This window comes from Equus przewalskii, chromosome 6 (genome assembly GCF_037783145.1).
Source record: "Equus przewalskii isolate Varuska chromosome 6, EquPr2, whole genome shotgun sequence".
Taxonomy (NCBI): Eukaryota; Metazoa; Chordata; class Mammalia; order Perissodactyla; family Equidae; genus Equus; species Equus przewalskii.
The window spans coordinates 66,786,327-66,814,280 of NC_091836.1; the positions used below are offsets into that span (position 1 = coordinate 66,786,327).

Genomic DNA, 27,954 nt, shown 5'->3' on the forward strand with positions numbered 1-27,954 from the left:
AATGAATGCTGATATTATAACTGAACATTGTTAAGAGAAAGTACAATTAATAACACTCAACACAATTAAGAGAAAGTCTGTGGGGGAGGACATCTTTTGAAAAAGTAAGGGAGGAGCAAGACATTTAATTCTCTCTGTTTTTCTCTTTTAAATAGTCTCTTCTGTTTCTCTTACTGTTACCAGCAAAGTATTTCTTACGCATTCATTCATTCAGCAAATACTTATTGTGCACCTGTTATGTACCAAACATGATTTTAGCCATAGACATTCAGTAAACAAAGCAGACTGTAACTCTTGCTTTTGTGAAGCTTACTCTATTGTGGATTAAATGGCTAACACATACCATTTACCATGTGCCAAGCACTGTTCTCAGAGCTTTACATATATCAAGTCATATCATCTTCACAACACCCTAATAGGTATTACATTGTTATTTCCTTTTTTGCAAACAAGAGAAATGAGATGAGGAGAGGTTTAAGTAACTCTCCCAAGGTCACAAAGCCTGTTAGTGGCACACCCAATATTCACACCTGGGCAGTCTTTAATCTTTCTTCAGAGGCCGTGCACTTTTGATGCTGCACTTACACATAATTTGTAGGAGTAGACAGTTTTATTCAGCCCCCAAAGCCCTATCTATTACTCCATCTTTTCGGATATAGTTATTATATTTTGTTCGATGGCAAAACAAAGAAATATGATTCTGGTTTGTCATTTTTATTACTCTCGGGTATAAATAAACATTGCCCTTAGGTGGGTAGGGGTCAGAGGGAGTAGGTTAAAAGCTGGAAGCAGTCCTAGAGAATGTCTAACATAGAGTAGTAAAGGAAAATGTGACAAAAGTTAAAAATTGTATGGTTGAATATTTGAAAATCAAACATCAAGAAGGAAAAATAAATAGGAGCTGGAGAAAGAATAAAACAGCCATTCTTGCAGCTAAAATAGAGTTTTCTGTAATCATCAGTTAAATTGCCATGCTTTGTATCTAACCTTAGTAAGATGATTTTTTGTACGAGTGCCGAGGAGAAATACATTACCTATAAAAGTGGGCAAAAAAAATCCAAAAACGACATCGTATGTCCTAAAAAAATTCATCAGTTGAATAATTAAATTGCCTTTTTGTTTCAAAGATAATTAGAATTGCTTTCTGAAAAGGTCTGAATTTCTTAGACTGGCATTCAGAATCTCACAGTCTAGCCTCAACCTATCTTTCTAGAGTTATCTCCTACTATTTCCTTACATGATCACTGGTTCCAGGTCATCTACAGGCATTTATTTTCTCCCTATGTCGTGGGCATTGCTTCTGTGTCTTTGTCATGCTCTTATCTTCCTGAGATTCTGTTCCTCCACTGTGGAAATTCCAGTTATACTTAGGGCCATCTGGAATCCCACCTTCTTGATCTCTTTTCTGAGCTCTGTTAGCACTTATTATACTATTTTTATCCCACTTATATTAGTGTCAGTCATACTGCCAAGCTTGAAGCTATCACATACTTGTTGAATTGTTATTCTCAGACTATGATAGATTTTGAAGGGAGTGTTAGGTGTCACTTAAGCCATTCTATGTCTGTCAAGACTCAGGATATAATTTCAGATGGTACACAACCTGGAAGTTACTGTGCTTATAGAACACCATGAAGAACACCATGAAGTTTAATATATGTCTTCTCTCTGTGTTAGATACTGTATTCTAATTTAGAAGGGACCAAAAAGTTAAAAAGGAGCTTTTACAGGGTAGACCAAAGTTGGGGGAAATCCTTACCTTTAATTTAGTTTTTTTCTACTAATTACAAAAAGACTCTCCTTTTGTTAATTTTTGCAGTCATACACTTCTGCCTGCATGTAGAATGAGAAAACAGTATCATTTGAGAATCTCTAGTAAAGAATAGGAATTACAGACTGGCAGTTTAGCTTGCAAACCTAATTTGGCCTGAAAACATGTTTATTTTGGTTTGTACAGTGCTGCTTTGTTTAACCAAAACAAAACTAAGATAAAATTCACCATTTTCAAGGGTGTACCATTCAGTGGTTTTTCAGTATATTCACAATGTTGTAGAACCATAACTACTATCTAATTCCAGAACATTTCCATCACCCCAGAAAGAAACCTTGTAACAATTAAGCAGTTGCCATTTTTCCCTACCCTTAATTTACCCCTGGAAACCATTAATCTACTTTCTGTCGCTATGGATTTGCCTGTTCTAACATTTCATATAAGTGGAATCATATAATATGTGGCCTTTCATGTCTGACTTCTTTCACTTGGCATAATGTTTTCAAGATTCATCCATATTGTTGCATATATCAGTACTTCATTCTTTTCTCTGACTGAATAGTATTCCCTTGTATGGATAGACATTGTGTTAATGCATTCATGAGTTGGTGGACATTTGAGTTGTTTCCACTTTTTGGTTATTTTGAATAATGCTGCTGTGAACATTCATGTACAAATTTTTGTGGGAACATATATTTTCATGTGTATTTTTCTTAATTTGAATTTGGTGTCAGCATTTAAAATTGAAAACCAGCAGAGTTGGTAACTATGGACCATCATTTCTATGCGTCAGCAACAGGCTCTTCCTGAGTAATTGTTGACCTTCCTTGGTGGGACTCACAGTCTCCAGTTTACCATGGTCTTCTCGTGTCCCCTAAAATTGAACTTAGTACTTACATTTTGTTTTTCTTAAAATGACAAAAATTTTATTCATATCTATATCAAATATTGAAAAAAACAAAAGCAGACCAAGAAAAATGGGAGAGGGGCTAATTGCCTGCAGAAGTGAAGAATATTCCCACAGTTATAATGGGTAAAGTAATCTTGGAAGATCCTCTTGTGGCCATTATTAACATGATATCTGATATAAAGCTTAAATTCACCATGGCAAAATAATATAACTTAATGTAGTGATTAGTCTGCCTTGTCTGCCAAAACAAAATGCCATCCTTGGTGGCTTAAAGAAGAAAAATTTATTTTCTCACTGTTCTGGGGGCTAGAAGTCCCAAATCAAGGTGCCAGCAGACTCAGTTTCTGGTGAAGGCTTTCTTCCTGGCTTGTAGATATCTGCCTCTTTCTGTGTCCTCACATGGCCTCTTCTGTTTGTACATGTGGAGAGGTGATCTGGTGTTTCTTCCTCTTCTTATAAGGGCAGCAGCCCTACCATATTAGAGCTCTATCCTTAGAATGTCATTTAACCAATAATTACCTCCTAAAGGTCCTGTCTCCAAATACAGCCATATTGAGGATTAGGGCTTTAACATACGAATTTGGAGGGAACATAATTCAGTCCATACATGTAGTATTATGAAACATGTCCATAGTAAGAACTGTGATGGGTAATAGAAAAGATACGTGATGGAGTAATTGGGAGGGACAGGGAGAGAACTGAAATTTGAAAGAGATTTGTTTCTGAATGAATGCTATGATGAGCAGTTATATATTCTTAAGAAAAAAATATTACATGTGTATCAAAACCTTTTTTTTGATGTTGAGTTTGAGTGCAGCAAAAGAAGTGTATCAAACTAGAATGAGCATTTGCATGTATAAGTACAGTTGGAAATACTCATACTGAATAGATTGCCAGGAGCAAATGGGACAAGAAGTTAAGTCATTTGTTAAATTTTCTATCGTAGCTCTTGAAAGCACGAATATTGATGATATTACCCATAATGATTTCTTTATTTGTAGCATTTATGAGAATTTTTAAATGAACAGAGTTAATTTCGATATGGTTGCTTAATGAGCCCAACTTTAGGAAAATTTTTTGTTTGTATTGAGGGAAAAGTCTTAAATATAAATGTGGACAGGTCATACTTAGAAAAAGTAACTTACACATGATCCTCTTTTGTCCATTGTGAACATAATGTCTGATATAAAGCTTAAATTTGGGGTGACAACATTTTGAAAAGATGTAACATTTTTAAAGACAAAAGAACTTTAAGTTGTTTCATTATCTAGATATTTATTTGTATAAAAAAGTTAAAAATGCAATTTATCAAAGTCATGTTAATTAACCTTTTGAACTGGATAAGCTCTCAAAGCTTGACTCCTGGGTGAATCAGTGTTTTGCCTAATGAATGACCTACACAATACAGTATTCTTCTGTACCGTGAAGTCTGATGATCTGCAGTGTCCATCAGGAATCTTCTTAGGTTCAAGTAAGCATTCAGACTCAGAGAGGACTACACACCACACTTGGCATCAGTGTTCTAAGATCTATGTGGGACGGGAGTCAGAGTTTGCCAAGAGGAGTAGTCTTTACCGTAGTCTCTGCAGCAGTTCATATGGCTATCCAAGAACTATCTTCTTCCAGGTGACAACTTCTAGAGCAAGTATATGGAGTTCACACTGAGTAGGTGCAGGAACCGCTTTGTCTTAAAAGCCTCATGTTCCACAGAAGCCAGTATCTCTTAGAATAAAGTCTATAGGCATATATTCTAGGGTCCTCATGCCCAAAAACAGAGTCACTGCGTTCATGAGAGCCCAAAGTATGACATCCCTATCATGTATTTATATATTTTTTCTCAGTCCAGATGCAGTTTATCAATTAGAGGCCATTGATTAATAAGCACTGTTGCCAAGTGACCCAATTGACATTCCAGTTTTTTTTTAGTTTACCAGGGGAGCAGAACTTAACCAACAGTCAAATTCTCAGGAGAAGGAGAAAAGCTCTTCTTAGCCCATGACCCGTAAATGGGTTAGTCATGGTGTGGTGCTAGGAAGCCTTTCTTGGGGAGGAAAATTGTAACTTATGTTGGTTTGTTTGAGGAAGATTAGCCCTGAGGTAAGTACTGCCAATCCTCCTCTTTTTTCTGAGGAAGACTGGCCCTGAGCTAACATCCGTGCCCATCTTCCTCTTCTCTATACGTGGGACGCCTACCACAGCATGGTTTTTGCCAAGCAGTGCCATGTCTGCACCCGGGATCCGAACCAGCCAACCCCGGGCTACCAAGAAGCGGAATATGGGAACTTAGCGGCTACGTCACTGGGCCAGCCCCCAAAAATTGTAACTTTTTAATGTCATTCAAGGAAAAGCTCCTACCTCATCAATTAACATTTTCCCAAAGACTCAATTTTGTTAGATTGGCAATACAATTGAAACACTTTGGATATTGCACTTTTATGAGTTGATTTACTCATTTTTTCATGAAATTAATTCAATAGGAAATACAGTAGATAAGGAATAATCTGGCCCACTTTCCTACACTGGAGTTGGTATCCAGAAATATGTGATGGCCTGAGTTCTAAGATAGGTTCTCTGAATTTAAACTTCAGAAGAAAAATTAATATTGTTTAGTTTGCCTTTCTTAAATAATATTGATAGAGTGGAATAAAGAGCTACAGGATAAATTACTAAACCAAAGTTTACTAGTATAGTAATGAAAACTAAATAATGATGGCATTCAATTACAAAAATTGTGTGAATATCCTGAGATATTCTGATATCCTGAGAGTAGATGACCTGTATACAAAACCATTCTTCAAAACTCTATCAAATGTTTGGGGCCCAGCCCCATGGCCAAGTGGTTAAGTTCACGTGCTCCATTTTGGCGGCCCAGGTTTTTCCCGGTGCAGATCCTGGGTGCAGACATGGCACCACTCATCAGGCCATGCTGAGGCTGCGTCCCACATGGTTCAACTGGAAGGACCTACAACTAGAATATACAACTAGGTACTGGGGGCCTTTGGGGAGAAGAGGAAGAAAAAGAGGAAGATTAGCAACAGATGTTAGCTCAGGGCCAATCTTAAAAAAAAAAAAAAAACTCTATCAATGTTTGAAAATACCTGCATTCATGAATAGCTGTTTTCTGACATAAAGTGTATAGTAGTAAACATTGCTCCCTATTACATGACTCAAGGCTAAATTCTATATTACCCATAACAGTACTAAGTAATAGATCCCACACTGTCATTGTGACAGAAAAAAAATTATAGTTTCTGATTTGAAATCAAAGGAATAATGAATTATGAAATAAAATGTAAAAATTAAGTAGGTTTTTTCTATTTAAAACATAATCTCCAGCATCATACAAATTTGTATTGTGATGGATAAAAATAGAATTTAATTATATTTCTGGCATTTTGTTTTTCTTACCCTCAGCCCACTTTATTCATTTATATTATCTGCCTGGCCCGTGTAGCCATTAGAGTTTGTAACTCCAGTGAGATGAATACTTATTATTACAGCTACAAAGAAATATTTTGATGCAATCTGAGGATTTAATCTAGAGATTTATGGATGGGTTTCAAAATGTCCTTGTGCTGAGCACAAAACAATCCACTATTTTTATTACCATGTTAAATATTGTTTTACTCCAGACAAGTAGAGACCAGATAAATACAGGTGTTATTGTTACTTTGTTATGATCTCTTAAATAGTTTCCTTTATAGGAATAGAAGAAAATGTGCTACCTTTATCATCACTATTGTTCCTTCTTTACATCAGACCTGACTTAAATAGCAAAGATAAAGGACAGAAAATACATTGAAGTTTGCATTTCTTTTATTTTTATGCCATGAACAATAGGACATGGACCATACTGTTTCTTATGTGAAAGATTTGTGCTGATTAAGGAGGAAGGAAAGAAACGAGGAAAGGGGGAAAGGAGACAGCGAAGGAAGGAGAAAAGCAAAAGAAATCTTTCATGATTAGAGAAACTGTTGAAGCTGTTTTTTCTGATTTTGTTGTGACTTGAATCAGAAGGAGAAAATTTTAAGTTTTCATTCATGATTTTTAGAAAATGGCAGTGGCATGGTTTGTTTTTGAGTCTCTACAAATTCTCCCATAAAAGGAACATATTGTTGGCAAAAATTAAAAACTACAGACAGTATCTGAAACTATAGTCTTAAAGGAGCTGGAGTACTCCTGGCCTTTTCAAACCTCTCTAGCCAAAGCTCCCTTCCAGGACAAAACTCCACACTGAGCTTTGTCCAAACTCCTGGGAATAGAATCCAAATTAGGTAGGACGGGAACAATAGAGACAAGCAAAAAAAGAGGGTTCGAATAAAAGTATGAGAGAAGAATAGAGTTAGGTGACCTCATAAAGTAAATCACTTTAATTTTGAATCTTTCACAAAAATAACAAATGGGGAGCTCTAGAGCTATGAAATTAGAAAAACTACTTGACATAAAAATAAGCAAATAAAAAGAGTCAAGGTCAAATCTCATAGGATTATAAAAACAAAAGAGAATAATGAGCAGAATAACATCCATACAGAGAATGAAAACTTGTCCAAAAGACATTCCTACAAAACATATGAAAACTATAACTTAATAGGTGGTAGAACTCAGAAAAGAGTTAAGATTTTTCAAAAATTGAAAAGAAACATCTGGGTCAACAAACACAAGAATTAGTGCCTTGAAAAATCACAAATGGAAAGCTGTATTTTTTTGATAAATCAAAAAGAAATGAAGAGAGAAGGATTTGAAGATAGGCAAAAAAAATCCAACAGGGGTCCTCAAAAAAGAAAACCAAAGCAAGGGAAGATAAAAATACTAAAGACTATGTTTAACAAAACTTCCTGAAATAAAAATGTTGAGACTACATATAGAAAAGACACTGCATACCTTGGAAAATCAACCCAGAACAACAAATATGAAGACATATTCTGGTAAAATTATTGAGCTTTGAAGAAAGAAATACTTTGGCTATCCAGAGAAAAAGACCAAGTGACTTACAAGGAAAAGAAAATCAGACTGCCATCACTGTTTGAAAGCAATGCTTTATGCCAAAAGAAAATGCCATAATACATGTAAGGGGAAGAAAAATGTGAGCCAGGGATTTTATTTCCAGACAAAGTGACTTTCAGATAAAGACTGCAGATAGTACGATCTGTTTTCCCCTGAGTCTTTCCATGGAAATCTTCTGATGAATGAGCTTCAGATAGCCAAACAACTAACAAAACATCCATAGTGGGTGAGATAGAAATAAATATAACTGTATTCAGTTGTATGGTTTAGCCTACATACATACATTTCCTACCTCTGGTTATGAGTCTAAGAACAATGATACCCCAGTCACAATGAGTACTCTTAGCCTCTAGATTTTTATTTCAGATTATCATTGTCAATAAAAGAAACCAGCAGTCATCAGAGATGAGATTGATTCCAAGGATAGGCAGGGAAAATGCAAGATGAGTGGAACATTTTGGAATGCCAGAAACTAAGGATGTGCTCTAAAAAGAATTTCGACCTATCATTAGGTCACGGGTGCCAATGGGAAAGAGCTCCCAATGGTGAAAGCAGAAATTGTTTTAGTGACAAATTTATATGATTGATAGATTTTAACCCATAGAGTAAAATAAATATCCATGAGTTCCTACTTACGTAAGTACATAATTGAGTAAATAAATGGAGATGAAGGGACATCTCTTCCCTGTAGGCGAGTATCATTTACATGGAATGTAGATGGAATGAGGGAAATACAAAATCACCATTAGGGAAACACTACAGTAGTAATTGTTGCAGGCAAGATCTCTAACAGATGCTAAAATTAGTGGGTGAAAGTTTGTGGAGAAACAGGATGTTAACATAAACTCAAAGTATCTCCCCTAACATATTTACCTATTACAAAGGAGAAAATGGTAACTTTACAGTGGAGTAACTAGCCAACACCACCTTAACCAAATGATCAAGGTATTGACATCATGTACCCTCTGATATAATTGATACAATGCACAGCACAGCCTCTCTTTTGTGGAATTTTTGTCAAAAATACGTAATCTCAATCCAGGCTTGAGAAAATGACAAACAAGCCCAAATTAAGAGGTATTCTACAAAATAACCATGTCAGGGTCAGAAGAGACAAGGAAAGAATGAGGAAACGGTCACAAATTGGAGGAGACTAAGGAAGCACAAGAACAAAATGAGATGTGGATCTTTGAACAGAAAGGACATGGAGGAAAACTGACTAAATTTAAATAGAATGTTTAATATATTTTGCTAATGTTAATTTTCTGGTTTTGGTAATTGTACTGTGAGTATGTAAGTTGTTAACTTTAGGCAAAACAGGGTGAAGGTGTACTAAATTATTTTTGTAACAGCTGTGTGTCTAAAATTATTTCAGATAAAAATTTAACAAAGAATGTTGCATGAGCATTAAATTTGTAGTTACATGTAACTAAAACTAAATGACAGATGCAAGGAAGAATTTATAGTCTTTAATGGCTGTGTGCATTGATATTGGAGATAGAATAAGACTGAACAGAAGGAGAAAGAATGGGAAGAGTACATACAAAAACTTTTAACTTTATTAGGTCATTTGGTGATGATGTCAATATTGTTTGGGAAATGTTTTGTGTATAACATGAGAAAAATAATAACTGTGATATTCTAATTACATCATCTGTAGTGTCCTTGAAAACCAAGATTCTCACTGTGGGAAAAAGAAATAAGATGGAGGATAAAAAGAATAAGAAAACACTGAAATGTCATTATGAACTCATAGTTATTTTTTATTATTTAAGAATATATACGTGTGTTTTCCAGCTCTGTCCACTGAAAAGACTTAGAAACAATGGCCAACCCAGTAGCAGTGAGCATCCTTAGCGCCCAGATGGTGGTCTTGAAATAGAGTTTTCCACTAAATTAAACCAAGGTTTCTTGGAAAAGTGGCTGATTCCACTTCTATGGCATAATGAGCCAAGAAACATCTTGTCATTCCAGGTAATATGGACACTGTCAAAGTCATGTCAAAAAGACTCAAAAGCCAACTTAAAGGTTTCCACTGCCAAAGATAGGACAATTTAAGCATCAACAAGGAGAACTACTATAATGGATTAAAACACATTGAATATGTCTTAAATCCATGATTTCATTATGCTGCTAAAAGAAAAATTGGTTACCTTTGAGGATGCCAGTGGGGACCAAATTATGATTTTGAAAACTTAAAGGAAAAGAATCAAGCATTCTTCCTACCTTTTCCATATGAACTGTACTACTATATAACAAAATAGTGGATTAGTAAAGTTTATTTTTATAGAATTTATCCAGCAAATCACTGGTAGAGGAATGACAGAATGAGAATGTCATCATTTTGCAATCCCTAATAAATTAAGAGTTTTAGATATTGACTGTTAACATCACAAAAAGAGAGACGATCAGACGTTAATGCCTCTTGATAAAGACACACCACCACCGAAGTAGTTTTGCCACAAAAATTGAACCCGAATCTGATGAAGGCTATAGATCAAAGTGAAAATTTACAGGAGAAAAGGACAGAGGAACATGGGAATGTAGTCAGTAAAATCCAGACATCGTAGAACAAATGATTTGGCTACTTGAACAACTAACTAGGAAGACAAATAAAGGATAAAGGGGACAATATTAGATTAAAGAGACCTAAAAAAAATAATAAACAGGTAAAACTAAACTATAAAGCAAAATAAAGTGGTTAATATAAAAGGTTAATGGTTATTCTTGGTAGAGAGAGAGGGAATTATTCTTGGGAAAAGGCGTGTCTAGGGCTTTTGGAGTAGGTGGCAAGGTTCTATTTCCTGTTTACCTTCTAATAATTTATTAAGCTGTGCATTTGTTTTGAGTGGCTTTCTTTATTTTGTTATACTTGATTTAAAAACTTCCCAATACCTTTATCAAATATCCACCATGTAACATCTACCATGTAATTTCTTAATAAGTTATTAAAGAATTGGCACCAGTTCATACACCCTTAGCATGCAGTAAAATAGTAGTATTGATGTTTAGTGCAGGCAGCTCCCATTGTTTGTCCATTATGTGCATGGTGATAACATCAAATGATAATTTCAGTATTTTAAGCCCCTTTTGGAAACTAAAGTCTGTCAGCATGTTCGAAATGGTGAAAAGTTTCTTTGCCAAGCAAAATTTCAGTTGCAAGAATATATTCCTCTCTTAGGCATGGAGGATATTTCACCTGTAATATTTCATTCATTTCAATCAACAAATATTTATTGAGTACATGCAGTGTATCATGCACTGTTCTTGGTACTGGGAATAAAACTGAACAAAATCAAACTTTAGCCTTCATGGCACCTACATAGTAGTGTGGAGAGATAGACAATAAGCAAGATTAATAAATAAACTATATAGTATGTTAGAGGATGGCAAGGAGCTGTGGAGGGAGAATAATTTGGAGAAGGAGAGGATGTGATTTTAGATTGGGTGGGCTAGAAAACGACTCACTGAAAAAGTGACACGAGTAAAAGTAAAGGATCTGAGAGAGCAAGCCATACAGATCGCTGAAGAAGAAGTTTTTTAAGCAGACAAAAAACAAATCAAGACCTTGAGGTGGGAGCGTGCCCACTTAATAAGCTACAGCCAAGATCAACAGACTATGACCTGCAGGCTAAATGTGGCCTGCCACTGTTTTGTTAAATTTTATTTGTTTGTTTAGTATCTTAATGTCCATAGCTGCTGTCACATTACAAAGGTAGAATTGAGTAGTTGCTACAGAGACCATCTGGCTTGCAAAACCTAGTATACTTACTATCTGACCCTTTACAGAGTAAGTTTGCCAGCCCCTGATTTTTAGAAATAGCCCGGTAAGCAATGTGGCTGAAGGGTGTTTTAGATAGAGGAGGAAATGAAGTCAGAGAGGTGAGGCTATGGAAGGTGAGGGAGAGGAGTGTGGAGATTTTGTAGGGCCTTGTGATTTATTGCAAATTTTGGTTTTTAATCTGAATGAAGAGCTTTTATCATTAATTCTCTTGAAATAATCCCCTAACTATTCTTATTTCTGTCCTTGTTCCCCTTTCATCTGTTCTCTGGCTGTAGCCAATGAGATCCCATTAAAGCAAGTGAGATGATGCCCTTGTTTAAAACCCTTCCTGAATTGTCTGGAGCAGATAAGATCCAAAGCATAGGTGGAAGAATTGACCTTAGCTCAAAATGGTGTCTCTATTTTAACACGAGTAGGTTTTCAAGTCTAGAGATGAAAAGGAGCTTCTGCCCCCTGGCTATTTTCTCTGTGAAATTGAAGACAGAATCATCTGAAAATGTGAACATGGCAGAGAGTTTGGAGGTTTGAGGATAGCGAAGAAGATTGAATTAGTTGTTGCTAGAGAAAAGTAATAAGGTTACTGGGCAGTGTCAGTATCTCAGGGATAGCTGGTAGCCGTGAATTTAATGTAATACCAATCTTGTTGCTTCCTGTATCCCCAGTAACTGATACAGAGCTCTGCTCATGGTAGGTGCATTGTGCCTATTGATTGTGAATTAATTTTGAATGTAATTCAAAAAGGTAAATCCAAACTTAAATGAATTCACAAATACTGCCTCTGAAGGGGTGCTTTTTATGGACCAGACTTGATTTGTATTGCTCTGCTGTCATTTGCTCCTTAAGCCTTAATTGGCCGTCTTGTAAAATGGTCAACATATTTTACTTAGGTTGATATACTGAGTGAGAGGAGATGATTTCAAAGAAATTTAGCAGTACCATTGTAAAAACAACTGTGTACATACTTAATTTTAAAGACAGGTTCGACATGAATGGGAATAGTGTGACCAACTGTCCTGGTTTGTCCAGGATTGTCTCACTTTTAGCATGGAAGTCCCACGTCCTAGAAAACCCCTCAGTCCTGGACAAACCTGGAAGCTTAGTCATCCACCCTAAATTGGGTTGCTTATAATTTATCTGATTATGGAGATAGTACATGTTCACTCTGGGAAAGTTGGGGAAGTGTAAAGCAAAAAGTAAACATTATTCATTATCTTGTGACTAAGAGGCAATACCACTGTTAATATTGTGATCTTTTGTTTTCCAGTCTTTATTTAGGCATGGTTGCTTATTTATTTATTTATTAGAATTGAGATTATATGATAAATATAGTTTTATGTTCTAAGTTTTGTACTTAACATTCTACCGTAAAGATTTTCCCATGTCTTTAAAAATTCTTTAAAGAAAGTTCCAAGTATAAAGCAAGCACTTAACAAATATTTATCAGTGAGTGATTGTACTAGTTTGTACTAACACTCCCAGTATATGAACGTATTCCTTTCATCATACTCATAGAAGCTTTGAACATTATCACTAAGTAGAAACTTTGCTGGTTGGTTTGATTAAAAGTTGTATTGCTTTTTAAATTTTAATTTCTTTGATTGCTAGTAGAATTTGAACATTCCTTCTTCTCTCAATTGTTGGCTCATAACATGGTCTATTTTCTTTAAGAATTTTTAGTTTTTTTAATATTTTAAATGGTCTCAAGTAAGTGTATTTATTAATCCTTCTCCAATGCAGCATACCTTAGTATGTGTTAAGTGTGTCATGTCCTTGCCCAGGTCTCGGTTCGTAAGTTGGTCAGATGAACTGGGAAGAATTTTAAATTCAATGTTGTTTTACAATCTACATAAAAAGACCTCCTGTTAATAAAAGCTACATCTTAAAATGTATTGATGTAATTTATCAACATACAGGCTAGAGTTTGTTGCCATTTCAGTGTATTCAGTCTATCAGGAGATGTTTGAATGTCTTACTACAGGTAATAATCCGCGATTCTTCACAAAGGAGTAATTCATTAGACTAGTAAGACAGATAGATTTGTAATAAATATTTGCAATTCTGGGTAAGAAGTGCTGTTATAAAAGCCTATATAAAGCAATGTGCCAACACAGGAGATGGAGTAGTTAATTCGTTGTAGGGAAACACTCGGATAAAACTATAAAATGGAGTGTCATTTTAACTGGGCTTGAAGGATGTAAGATTTTGCCAATAATATAATGATAATAATATCCAACATTGAGTGCTTACCACGTTCAACCCTTCTGTAATCGTTAACAACCCTTGGAGATAGTTATTGATATTTTATTTGTTTTACAAGTTGGAAAAGTAAGGAATGGGGAGGTGAAGAAGTATAGAAATGCTTTCCAGGCATTGTTGACAGAGGGAAAATAATAGCAGCAGGGCTGGCCCCGTGGTTGAGTCCGTGCACTCTGCTTTGGCAGCCCAGGGTTTCGCTGGTTCGGATCCTGGGCATGGACAGGGCACCAGTTGTTAGGCTACACTGAAGCGGCATCCCACATCCCACAAACTGGAAGGATCCACAACTAAAATATACAACTATGTACTGGGAAGATTTGGGGAGGAATAGCAGAAAGAAAAAAAAAAGATTGGCAGCAGTTGTTAGCTCAGGTGCCAATCTTAAAAAAAAAAAAAAAAGAAGAATAGCAGCTTTGAGAAACACTGAATGTTCTGATGTGGCTAAAGTTTGTGATAAGAAGGGGCCAAATGATAAATAACAACAACAATAATCGCTCCCAGTTACTGTGTAAAGTGCTTCGCAAGCAGCATTTTAAAAGTCCTCACAGCAGTTCCTTGAGGGTAGGTATTTGTATGTCAGTTTTAGAGAGTTTAGAGTCTAAAGAAACTTAGAAAGATTAAGATAATTTTCCCAAGGTCTCACAGCTGGCCAATGTGGAAGTGATATGAAAGCATTTAGGGTTGTCTGACTCATGATTTTCCTAATTTTTAATGAAATAGTTCAAATAAACAGGAAAGAGTATAAAACATTTGAATATTGCTGAAATTTGCTTTTCATTTTTAAAAAGTTATAGAAACAGTTAATACTTCTCTTCCCTTTATTTTCCATCCCATTCCTCCTCCCTCCTTTTCTAAGCTCAGCCACAATCCTGTGAAGCATTCTTATACATGTTTATGATTTTGCTCCATATGTGTGTAGCCACATCAACATATAGCATAATTTTATGCATTTTATAACTTCTACAAATGGTATCATATTAGCTGTCCTTTTGCAGCTTGCTTTTTTCACTCATCATTCTGTTTTTGAGATTTATCCACATTGATTCAAGTAAATTTGTTTCTTTTATTTGCTACATAGTGGTTATTTATCCATTCTCCTGTTTGAGGGGTATTTAGGTTATTTCTAAGTTTTCACTTTTCTAGCAGTGCTGCAGCATATATTCATGTACGTATTTCTGTATAGTTGTATGTAAGTACACTTTCTATAAGTGGAATAGCTGAGTTATAGAGTATGTTTCTTCAGGCTTTAGAGTAGATATTGCCAAATTGCTCTTTAAAGTGTTTCTGCTAATTTCCACTCTCACCATAGGTATATAAGATTTGAGCAGAGTCTGAAACACACTACGCTGTTTTTAAATTTCTCAAGTCTTATCTTAGAAGAGGAGGATTATAAAGAAATTAAACCTCATCAAGGATTAGTTACCCCTTTATCACCCAAGAGATGATGACAAGCCCAAAATTTATTAAGTGGATATGGGTAAATTTTGGTGAGTATGGGAAAGGAAAAGTAGTAGGAAGCAAAGTGAAATGAAAATGTATTGGACAGGATTGCATTTGGCTGCATGTTTGTTCAAACAGTTTTAATTTTTTTCTTGTAATAAAAAGTCAAGAGGTAAGTAGTCCATTTCTGGTTCAGCAGCTCCATGAAGCCATCCAGAACCCTTGCTAGTCTGCCATCCTTAGCATGTGGCTTTGATTGCTCCCTCTCCAGGTGTTGTATGCAGACTCTAGATAAAAAGAAGGAGAATGAGCAAAAGGCGTAGGTCAGCTGAACCCTGTAAGTCTCACCCAGTAGACTTCCTCATGTATCTCATTGGCCAGAACTGGGTCACATGACCCCTAGCTAGAAGGTGTCTGAAGAGACAAGTACTTTCCTGAACAAAATCAGAGTTCTGTTAGTAAGAAAGAAGAGGAGCTAGAACTGGATAGGCAGCTGGCAATGTCTTTCACTGTTAACTTAGAACGTTCATTACATGGTGGTTCTGGTTGGGATGTTTGGGAAAGCACATAATAGGTGATAGGTAAATATTTATTGAGTAAATGAATGAATCAGCTTTAAAAATCAACAGTAGATAACACTTCTCTTAAATAACCTCAAGTTTGTCAAGCAGTGTTGCTGCTGCATTGTGATTTTTGAAGTGAATTTTTCCTTGAGTTTTCTCCAAATTTCGTATCTCTTAAACTCGTTTGCATCCTCTTTTACAGTTTCCTTTTTGCAAAACTTTTGGGAAATGTTTGTATAGCTGAATGACCTTTTTACCAATGATGATTGCACTTAAAGTTTCATTTTCTGTCGTGGTTCTTCTATTCTCTATACAATTTTAGGGACATATCCCTGTAATCTAGAGGAGTTAGAGTAAAAGGTATTGTTGTATTTTTCTCTTAAAAGAACTGGGCCAAACACAAAAATACCAAGGATTTAACATATTTGGGTGAAGAGAAATATAAGCCAGCAAAGAATAATTGTTGGAGTCACTTAGTCCAGCTGCTTTATTTGTAGATGAAGAAATGAAGATCAGAGAGTTTTTGACATACTAAAGACCCACCACTAGCAGAATTAGGTTTAGTGAACTTAGGAGTCTTGAACCTAATGTTATCCCTCATTTTGTTTTGCCATGTTGTTACTCAAATTGAAATCAGTTCAAATAACTGAAAAGAACTTTCTCATTCACCACCCCCAAATAAAAACAGTGTCATTTTACCTTGAGTCAGAGTCACAATGAGATCCTGAGTTGTTTTCTGAACCAAAATATATAGATAAAAATATTAAACTGTGTTCAGTAAACATATTTAGTATTAGGTTGAAGTTATTTTTAAAGATGGTAATCTATATTTTAAATGTTAACAAAGATGTTCATTTAATTAGATCTCCTGATGTGCTAACCAATCTCAATGAACGAGAAATTACTAAACCTATTTTATCAGTGGGAAAGGGAAGATATACAAATTAGATCATTATTGTCATGTCTGTAAATTTCTTAGTGGCGTGTGTACATTAAATCACTGACAATGTAAAGAGGGAGGAGCAATACTGATACTCTGATCTTAGGTTCTGAATGGTTCTCAGAGGTTCTTGAATTTGGTTATTTCCTACATGATTGACATAAAAGAAATGGTGGTTTGTAATAAAAATATTCACTCTTTTAAAGAAATATTTCTTACTTTAAAAAAGATGTCCTGAGCCAGCCCTGATGGTTTAGTAGTTAAAGTTCAGTGCTGTCACCACTTCAGCAGCCCGGGTTCATTTCCCAGTCAGAGAACCACATCACCTGTCTTTCACTGGCCGTGCTGTGGTGGTGGCTCACATAGAAGAATAGAAGGACTTACAACTAGGACATATGGAACCATGCTGGGGCTTTGGGGAGGAAAAAAAAGAGGAAGATTGGCAACAGATGTTAGCTCAGGGTGAAGCCTTCCCTACAAAAAAAAGGTCCTACTTCATCTCACCTCTGTCCATTCCATTTTATTCCCATGAAATACACTATAACTCTGGTTTATCAGCTTGGCAAGAATCTGTTCAAAATTTTTTGTAAAAATTCCTATCTTAGTAAAAGTTTGTTTAGAATTGAGGCTTTTCAGTTGCAAGGAGAAGGTGAGGTGATGGAAAATGTAGGTAAAATTAGTAGTGCTTAAGGAATTCTAAAAACACTGTGTCCAGATTCCCTGAGCGGAGTTGACAGCACATATGTAATCTTTGTAATCCCAGATATTATGCCGGTTACTAAGTACAGCTTTTGTTATATTTAAATTTGCGCTATTTGGTACTCTATAAAAGTTGGAAATATATAGCCAATAAGATAAAAAAGAGGAATTGACAGATAAACCTAAATAGTTCGTTGATAAAATATTAACTTCTGAAATGTTCAGTGATGACATTTGATAAAGTAAATTGTAATATAACCACATTGATGAATATTATATAAGTAAGTCTAGTTTCTGTAAAAGGCATTTAATATCATAAAAAAGTGCTAATGTTTCAATGAAAAAATGGGGCAACATGATCCCAACTTTGTATATAGAAATATACAAGACTAGAAGGAAGTAACCTAAAATATTAACAGTAGTTGCCTCTGGGTATTAGAATTATGGGCATTTTTTTCTTTTTGCTATTTTTCATTTTCTATACAGAATTGTGTTACTTTTATAATCTGAATAAAATGGAAAACAAGCATTTTCTCACTGCCATGCTCATGTTACTTCAATAAAATGAAGTGCTCACTGATTTGCAAAGAACAGTTGTCAGTTTTTAAAACAAATATGGTCTTCTGGAAATGTTTTATGTAGTATTTTCAGTTTTGTATTTTTGACCCATCACTTGAGCTTGAATAAATTGTTTGAGCTGTAAAAATATTTGTATTCCATTGAGAACACTGAAGCTAAAAAAATAAAGCAGAAACCTGAATCTTTCTAAATAATAGTGTTTTAATATCTAGAAGTTGTGCTTCAGAGTTTGGTAAGTTCCTCACTGTCAGATTTTACTTTTTGTTGTCAAATGTCCAATAACAAAAGCCATCTCTTTTAAGACTGAAATTTCAAGTGGAAGTATATGTTATATGAAGCTTTGTATATTTTATAATCTTGAATACTTAGATTATGTAAACTTTTTCTGATTTTTAGAGGAACCAAAGGAAAATGAAAAGATGAAAAGTGGAGAGCAGCCAATAGATTCAGAAAACCATTCTACACCCAATGCTCTAGAAGAGACTACTGTGAAAATAGAAAAAGAAGATGAAAAGGAACTTGTGAAATTGCCAGTCATAGTGAAGCTAGAAAAACCTTTGCCAGAAAGTGAGGAAAAAAAGATTATCAAAGAAGAAAGTGATTCCTTCAAGGAAAATGTCAAACCCGTTAAAGTGGAAGTAAAGGAAAGTAGAGCAGATCCGAAAGATACCAGAAGTAGCATGGAGAAGCTAGAGCCTGAAAGGCTAGAGTTTGGTGGCAACGTTAAATCTTCTCAAGAAATTACTGAGAAGTCTACTGAAGACACTGAGAAACTTAAAAATGACCAGCAGGCCAAGATACCGCTAAAAAAACGAGAAATTAAACTGACTGATGATTTTGACAGTCCGATCAAAGGACCTTTGTGTAAATCAGTTACCCCAACAAAAGAGTTTTTGAAAGATGAAATAAAACAAGAGGAAGAGACTTGTAAAAGAATCTCTACAATCACTACTTTGGGTCATGAAGGGAAACAACTGGTAAATGGAGAAGTTAGTGATGAAAAGGTAACTCCAAATTTTAAGACAGAACAAATGGAGACAAAGTTTTATGATACAAAGGAAGATAGCTGTAGCCCCTCTAAGGACAGAAATGTCATCATGGAGGGAAATGGAGCAGAGTCCTTAAATTCTGTCATAACAAGTATGAAAATAGGTGATCTTGAGAAAGAAGTGGTCCCTTTAGGGAAAGATGCAGATAGTTCAATATCAGTCATAGAGACCCAGAGTCAAAAAGGGCAGATAGAGGAAACTGGTCCTCCAGAAATAGAAACCTCTCTGGAGACTTCTGAGATGGCAAAGGATCTCTCTTTGAAAACTGCTTTATCTACCACTGAATCCTGTACCATGAAAGTTGAAGAGAGGTCTCCCAAAAGTAAGAAGGATAGGCGCCCACCAGTCCTAGAATGTCTTGAAAAGTTAGAGAAGTCCAAAAAGACTTTTCTTGATAAGGACACACAAAGATTGAGTCCAATACCAGAAGAGGTTCCAAAGGATACTGTAGAATCAGTAAAACCAGGCTCTCCCGAGGCAGCTGCAATATCTCCACCACCTAACATGACTGGTCACTGTGAGAAACTGGCCTCAGAAAAAGAAGTGGTAGAGTGTCAGAGCACAAGTTCCACTGAAGGTCAGTCCCTGGGAAAAACGGACCCAGAAATTCTGAAAGAGGATTCTGAATCCACGAAGGTAGAAATAGATAATCTGGACAATCCCCAGACCTCTGGCTCAGAGGATCCTTCTGAGACAAAGGGTTCTATGCAAAAAAGCAAATTTAAATATAAGTTGATTCCTGATGAAGAAACCACTGCCTCAGAAAACACAGAGATAACCTCTGAAAGGCAGAAAGAGGGCATCAAATTAACGATTAGGATATCCAGTCGGAAGAAGAAGCCAGATTCTCCTCCCAAAATTCTAGAACAAGAAACCAAGCAAGAGAAGAAAGAAAAGGAAGAAGAGAAAACAAATGTGGGTCGTACTTTAAGGAGGTCTCCAAGAATATCTAGACCCACAGCGAAAGTGGCTGAGATCCGAGATCAGAAGGCTGATAAAAAAAGAGGGGAAGGAGAAGATGAAGTAGAAGAAGAGTCAACAGCTTTGCAAAAAACAGACAAAAAAGAAAATTTGAAAAAAACAGAGAAGGATACAAATTCTAAAGTAAGCAAGGTAAAATTTCTCCTACTGAGTTTTAATTTTTATTAGAAATATTTGGCTCTGAGTGTTTATACCTTTTTGCTTTTGACTAAAACTAACAACAGTTAAAAAAAAGATACCTTTCTTCCTGTATCTGAGATGACTTTTCTCAGTAGTTATTCCCAAACATTAAATTTCACACTCTATAATCTTGTCATCTTTTAAACTTTTTCTCCATTACAGGCAGTATAGGACTATATTCTCTTTGTAAACTATTCAAGTAATACCCAACCTGTAGGGTTGAAAAATGAAAATTCCCTATGAAAACTATTAGCAGTTTGAGGTACATCTCTTTCCAATCCTTCTTCCATATGTTCATATGTATGTTCATAAATATTTACACATTCTCTTAAAAAATAAATTGAATCAAATGTGTTCATTTTTCTCTGAGTTTTTCACTTAACAGTGTGTCTTTGAACTCTCTCCATGTCAGTACATGGAGCCTACCTTTTGGTTATTAATGGCCACATAGCGTTCCAGAGTGTGGATGTACCTCAGTTTATTTAACCAGTCCCTTATTGATTGACATTTAGGTTGTTTCCAATTTTTCACTATTACAGGCAATGCTGCATTGAAGAGCCTTTTGGATATGAGTGAGTATTTCTTTAGAAAAGACTCCTAGAATTGGAATTGCTGGGTCAAGGGGCATGTGTATTTTAAGTTTTGATCGCTTTTGCCGCATTGCCCTCCATTAAAGGCCCTTTTGATGTACCCTCTCATTACCAATGTAGGAGAATACCTATTTTCCCACATTTTAATCATTAGTCTTAGAAGCCAGAAATCTTTTTTCTACGACTCTTATTTTAAACAAAATCTTGTATGTGTCTTGGGCTAGTCCATGGGAGTTTGTTATAATTAAAAGCACTGCTTTTGTTTTTAATTTATTTAAGTGATCCAGTTGTTCTTCATTGTAAGTGCTCCTTTGTTCCCTGAAATACTGAATTTTTAATTCTTTACTTAAAAAAATTTCCGCTGGGGCCAGCCCCATGGCCACGTGGTTAAGTTCACACACACTGCTTCGGAGGCCCGGGACTTTGGGTTCGGATCCTGGGCCCGGACCTAGCACTGCTCATCAAGCCTTCCATCCTGAGCGGCATTCCATGTACCAGAACTAGAAGGACCTACAACTAAAATATACAACTCTGTACTGGGAGACTGAGGAGAAGAAGAAGGGAAAAAAAAAAAAGACTGGCAACAGATGTTAGCTCAGGACCAAAAAAAAAATTTCCCCTTCTGTTATTTTTGATCTTTCATGGGGACTTATACTGCAGAAAGGAACTAAAATGTGACTTACAAGATTGTGAATCTAGGCAATGAACAGCAGTTTACAACATTATAAACTTATTCTCTGAATACTGTATATTTTTAAATTTGTCAGGATTTTTATATGAATTCTGACTCATTAAAAACATGAAAATTCATCTCTAATATGGGAATTTAAAATTTTGTATAGCAATATGTGAGAATATAGTCACTGTTCTCTTCTAGAGCCTATAAAATGTCCATGGCCTTTGACCCAGAATCCTCTTCGAGGAATTTATCCTAACCACAGAAGTGTGTGTAAAAATTTATATTTACAAGGTTACATTGTTTATGAAAGTGAAAAAATGGGAAACTACCTAAATGTCCGTTTAGTAAGAGATACTATAAATACATCTATGTGATGGCGTATTATATAGTCATTTACGGTGATGTTAGGAGAATATTTTATGACTAGGGAAAATATTTATAAGACAAAGTGTTCATTATAATTTCTCTTCCCCCAAATAGGAAAAATAGTGACTATATAGAGCAGATTTTAATAGCGGGTATATCTATGGATGAAACTACAGTGATTTTTCTTTTCTTCTTTGTGTATTGACTAAATATTTTACAGTGGATATGTAATCAGAAGTGTTTGGGTTTTTTTAACATTCTTATTATACCAAATTTTCCTAATTTTTTATTTTATCCAAGGTAAAACCCAAAGGCAAAGTTCGATGGACTGGTTCTCGAACACGTGGCAGGTGGAAATATTCCAGCAATGACGAAAGTGAAGGGTCTGACAGTGAAAAATCGTCTGCAGCTTCAGAAGAGGAAGAAGAAAAAGAAAGTGAAGAAGCCATCCTAGCAGATGATGATGAACCATGCAAAAAATGTGGCCTTCCAAACCATCCTGAACTGGTATGTACCTGATCTCAGTGCACAGTATTCATGTTAACTGATATGCTATAGTTGCCCGAAACAGCCTCACTCTTCTGGTTTTGATCTTGATTTGAATTTTTTAATGCTACAGAGTGTGTGTGTGCAAAATAACATTTACAGATTTCTCTTTCTCAAATAATAACCCAATTCTAGGGAGAATCAGGATCCTGCTTTCATTTTACCTAGTTTATATATTGATATTTCCTCTACTTAAGGATACACTCCTAATCTCTTCTCACTTCAGTGAATTTATTCAAATATTTCTATTCTGTTTTTCTCTTTAAATTTTTCTTCTTTCCCTTTAAGTTACTTTATAAGGACATTTCTGAGGTACCAGCTTTAAATAAGTAAAGCCTGAAGGCCTTAATTGCCTTTCTGTAAAATCATGTAAGTCAATGTAGTAGGGCTTTAAACTTCAGAAAATGGGCAGTTCTGAAAAAAATTTGAGGATAAATTATAGACCAGATATATTCAGAAGAATAGTGATAAATTTACATGGAACTTTCTTACCCAGGAAATAAGTTCTTCCAAGGTAGCCTAAATCAGGAAAACCAGTTCCTAACCTATGTATTATATTATTCTTGTAGTTCATAAATGCTTTCTAAAGAGCCTGTTGAAGAAACACTCTTGTTATACTTAATTCTATGCAACTGTTCTGTTCTTTTGAATAGATCTGACTTTAAAGGCAAGCTCCAACTATTAAGTAGAAAGAAATATGCTTCAACATGGAAGGAATTTTTGTTGAGCAGAAACTTGAGATCCTCTAAAGTTTGGAAAATGTATATGAGGTGGTTCTCCAAGGCTCTTTTTTCCTAGAAAGCAGTGTGGTATCATGGGAAAAGCGTGGGACCAGACAGACTTGGTTGCAATCCTGCTTCTACCACTTACTGGGCCGTCTTCTCTGTATCTTGATTTCCTCGTTGTAAAATGGGAATAATACCACATAGTTCTGAGGGTTGTTTTTAATGAGCTATGTAAAATCGTCTAGCACACAGTTCCTGACATCTGTTATTTGCTGGGTTAAAGTTGTTTGTGGCTTTCTTGTTCCTTTCTTCTTTAATGTTAAAATAATATCTATAAACTAAATTCATCAGTGAAGTTTATCATATCCCAGTAGTTTCAGAAGGTTCAAGTAAAAGATGAAACTTAGGGGCCGGCCCAATGGCATAGTAGTTAAGTTCAGTGCACTGTGCTTCGGCGGTCTGGGTTCACAGGTTCGGATCCAGGCGTGGACCTCCACCACTCGTCAGCCATGCTGTGGCAGCAGCCCACATATAAAGTGGAGGAAGATTGGCACAGATGTTAGCTCAGGGCTAATCTTCCTCAAGCAAAAAAAGAGGAAGATTGGCAACAGATGTTAGCTCAGGGCTAATCTTCCTCAGCAAAAAAAAGATTATTAGAACCAGAGAATGACTTTAGCTCTAAGAAGAATAGATCTTGAAATTACTCTGCAAAGACTCTTTATGATCATCAGGCTATGAAAGTTAGGTCAAGATTTTTGTGTGGAGAAAGGTCAAGAGACGATTTGAGATAGTGGTGTTTTCTGCCCTCTAAATCAAGTAAAAATCAACACTTGTGTTCTTTTCTACCATTTCCTTATTATCTTTTTAAACTAAGAGTTCATTTTAATTGAGACAGCAGTAGATGTGACAAAGGGGTGTGAGGAAATGAGAAGTAAAATGAGGTGAGCAGACATGACATTGAGGAGATGGAGAAAGTTGCACCCTTCTTGCAGAACACACAAGATTTATATTTATTTGGCTATCTTAATAACTACTCTGAAAATCTCATTGCTGATTACTGTGCCAAAGAGAATGACATTGGAAACTGAAGATCCCAAATGTGCTGGATTTCTTATGCTTTGTGTTTAAGGTTAATCCTCAAATCAAACTGCCAAGCAAGTGTTATGTGTTAAGTGGTAGGGAAATGATGCTGAATTAGGAAGACATGGTCCTTGTCCTCATTGAGCTTACAGCAGAAAAGCAATAAATTTGTAGATGAGTGTAGAACTCAGATTTTCCATGTTTTAGTCAAAATAAAAGGATAATTGCTTGAGGCTTGGAAATCTTACATAGTAATATTTATTTTAATAGGATTTTACCTTTATTGTGGAATAGAGACAATCATTGTTTTAGAAATAAGTTGAATTCTAAAAATTTACTTTTAATTTTATTTGAAATTTAGATTAGTTGTACCATAGAAACAATATGATAAATGGAATCAGGTGCCCAGGTTAGGCCACACGTGCCTACGTAATCAATCAGTCATATAACTGCAGTATAATACTAATATAACTTAGTATTGAATTTTGGGTATTGGCAACAAATGGTGATGCTTTGTATGAAGAAGAGGGAAGGTATTTTTCACTTTTAAATCACTGCACATGTGTACACATCCCCCCCGCCCAATCCCCTGGGGTATATGTTAGCAGTTCAGAAACTACCTCTGTGCTAGGGTTGAACAAATAAATGAAGTGTAGATAATAGGAGCCAACCTTCTCACTGTCAGAGAAAGAAGTTACAAATAAGCAAGGCCAAAGGCTAGAATGAATCCTGTGGCGCTGAATGAGAGGTAGAGAAATTAGTATGAACTCATGCTTATTTTAATATAGGTTTATTTGTATACATCACTATACATAATATATTTCTTAGCTCTGTCCTCTGAGAGACCTTAGAAGCAGTGATACCCAGTAGCAGTGAGCACTCAGCACCCAATCTTGGTTTCTAAAAATCATTCTCCAGTAAAAGAACCAGGGGTTCTGGGAAAAATGGCTGATTCAAAGGCTTGGGCTGGGAAAATATAAGATGTGCCTGGACTATCCCATAGTGCCAGGAAGTAAAGAAGAGCTTTTGAAAAGAAAAGATACAAATGAGTCCTACGGACACAGCTCCCAGTGTGTCCATGGCTAGCACAATTTGAATTTGACTGATTAAATAACAATTTTAGATTTTAACCCAAAGAGTAAAATAAATATTCATTAGTTCATCCTGATATAAATAAATAATTGAATAAGTAAATGGATGGGGGAGAAGGGATATATTTTTTCTTTCACTTAAGAATTCCAAATAGCAAATGTAGAAGGCGTGAGGGAAATAGAGAGTCACCATTAGAGCACCGCAGTAATGATTGTTGCCAGCAGCATCCACTAGTGCTAAAACTGGTGAGTGAAGCTTGAAGGAAAACAGGATATTTGCATAGCTTCACCATATCTTCCCCCCAAATATTTATTAATTTATTAATTACTGTGATAATTTTAACTTGTATCTGCGAATTCTTTGATACTTCTTCCTCCAGATAGTGGAGCTTAATTCCCCTCCCCTTGAGTGTGGGCTGGACTTAGCACTTCTATTGAGAAGAGAATATGGAAGGTGAATGGTAGTAACTTTACAGTGATGAAAACCAACAGACACTACCATAAGCAAGTAATCAAGGTTAATATCACCAGTAATAAGTCATATTGATATCATGTACCCCCAGATATGATTCAGTAAGCAGGGCTCTGTGAAATTCTTTTCCAAAACCCATATTCTAGGTTACTCAAGAGAAGACATCAAACAAACCCAAAGTGAGTGGCAGTCTGCATAATATCTGACTAGTACTCTTCAAAAGTGTCAAAGTCATGGAAAACAACGACCAAGAAACTGTTACAGATTGGAGAAGATTAAGGAAACATGATTAAATGCAGTATAATATCCTGGCTTGGATCCTGGAATCAGAAAAAGGACGTTAGTGGAAAAACTAATGAAATCTGAGGGCTGGCCCAGTGGTGCAGCAGTTAAGTTCACACGTTCCGCTCTGGTGGCCTGGGGTTCGCTGGTTCGGATCCCAGGTGCGGACATGGCACCACTTGGCAAGCCATGCTGTGACAGGCATCCCACATATAAAGAAGAGGGAGATGGGCACAGATGTTAGCTCAGGGCCAGTCTTCCTCAACAAAAAGAGGATGATTGGCAGATGTTAGCTCAGGGCTAATCTTCCTCAAAAAAAGAAAAAGAATTAATGAAATCTGAATAAAGTCTGTTATTTAGTCAACAGTATTGTACTGATTTCAATTTCTTAGTTTTGCTAAATGTACCATGGTTATGTAAGATGTTGACATTGGAGAAAGCTGGGTAAAGGGGTTATGGGAACTCTGTGCTATCTTTGCAACTTCTGTAAAGATAAAAATTTTTTTTTTAAGATTTTTCCCCCCTTTTTCTCCCCAAAGCCCCCCAGTACATAGTTGTGTATTTTTAGTTGTGGGTCCTTCTAGTTGTGGCATGTGGAATGCCGCCTCAGCATGGCCTGATGAGCAGTGCCATGTCTGCACCCAGGATTCGAACCGGCGAAACCCTGGGCTGCCAAAGCAGAGCGCACGAACTTAACCACTCAGCCACGGGGCCAGCTCCCTAAAATTATTTAAAAATAGAAAGTTATTTTTAAATTAAACATTCATGAGTGTACCATTTCAAGTTTTAGAGAAATAGTCACGTTAAACTCAAATAAAAAATATCAACTTAAGACTAATTATTGTTAGTGTTTGTATTTGAAGATGATGTTCCTGAGTATAGTTTCATTCTTCTAATACCTCATTCCCTTCCATGTTTGAATTTACATGATAAAAAGAACCACAAATGTTTCTTACAGATAGGTAATTTAAATGCTGCTTAAAGTGGAAATTATTTGTATTTTTGAAATTCTATGTGTGGTGGGTAGTTTATGATTCTTAAACTATAAAACTTTGCTATAAAGAATATATTGTTATTGCCCTTATAGCACACTATAAAAGAATTATAACTCTAGTTCAGTAAGGACTTGTTATTTTTCACTAAATTTTTGTACCTTAAATTTTCTTAGTTTTTTTATTTTTAAAAAAATGGCATGTTAGGGGCCCGGCCCCATGGTCGAGTGGTTAAGTTTATGCACTCCACTTTGGTGGCCCAGGGTTTTACCAGTTTGAATCCTGGCGCAGACATGGCACCGCTCATCGGGCCATGCTGAGCTGGCGTCCCACATAGCACAACCAGAGGCACTCACAACTAGAATATACAGCTATGTACTGGGGGGCTTTGGGAAGGAGAAGAAGGAAAAAAGAGATCAGCAACAGATGTTAGCTCAGGTGCCCATCTTTTTAAAAAAGATGGCATGTTAGATCCCAAATTATCAGCTCTTTTATTATTATGCTGTATGCAAATAAAGAATGTAGTATAGTATATTTCTTAGTACTATACTAAGAAATATTGAAATGTCTATTTTAACTTAAGAGTCAGTGAAGTTTAGTCATGGAGTGAGGTTGACATTAACGTATGGTTTGTTTCAGATTCTTCTGTGTGACTCTTGTGACAGTGGATACCACACTGCCTGCCTTCGCCCTCCTCTGATGATCATCCCTGATGGAGAATGGTTCTGCCCTCCTTGCCAACATGTATGACCCAGCACACTTCTGTTTATTCAGTCTTTGATTTTATGTTCAAAGTAATAATACTTACTGACAGCTACTAAACATTTTTAATCTTCAAAGCAATTTGTAAATATTGTTTACCTCTTGTTTAAATTTCTGTGAAATTAGAGACTATGGAAAAAACTGCCTTTTATTAATATCTTTTAGGTCTTTCCTTCATTTCTTTTTCCAAAACAATTCTTGAAAACCTCTAAT

The 27,954-nt window shown here is 35.8% G+C and overlaps 1 protein-coding gene across 3 annotated transcripts in view; it reads left to right on the top strand.

The window, feature by feature from the left end:
- Positions 1-27,954, top strand: part of RSF1 (remodeling and spacing factor 1) — a 146,008-nt gene that overhangs the window by 89,329 nt on the left and 28,725 nt on the right. For 2 of the 3 annotated variants that reach the window (XM_008524529.2, XM_070625791.1), the window contains 3 exons: positions 18,343-20,108; positions 22,092-22,298; positions 27,619-27,723. In XM_008524529.2, the coding sequence (XP_008522751.2) occupies positions 18,343-20,108; positions 22,092-22,298; positions 27,619-27,723 (2,078 nt within the window). The remainder of the gene's footprint in view (positions 1-18,342; positions 20,109-22,091; positions 22,299-27,618; positions 27,724-27,954) is intronic. The other variant, XM_008524530.2, reaches the window with a different exon arrangement.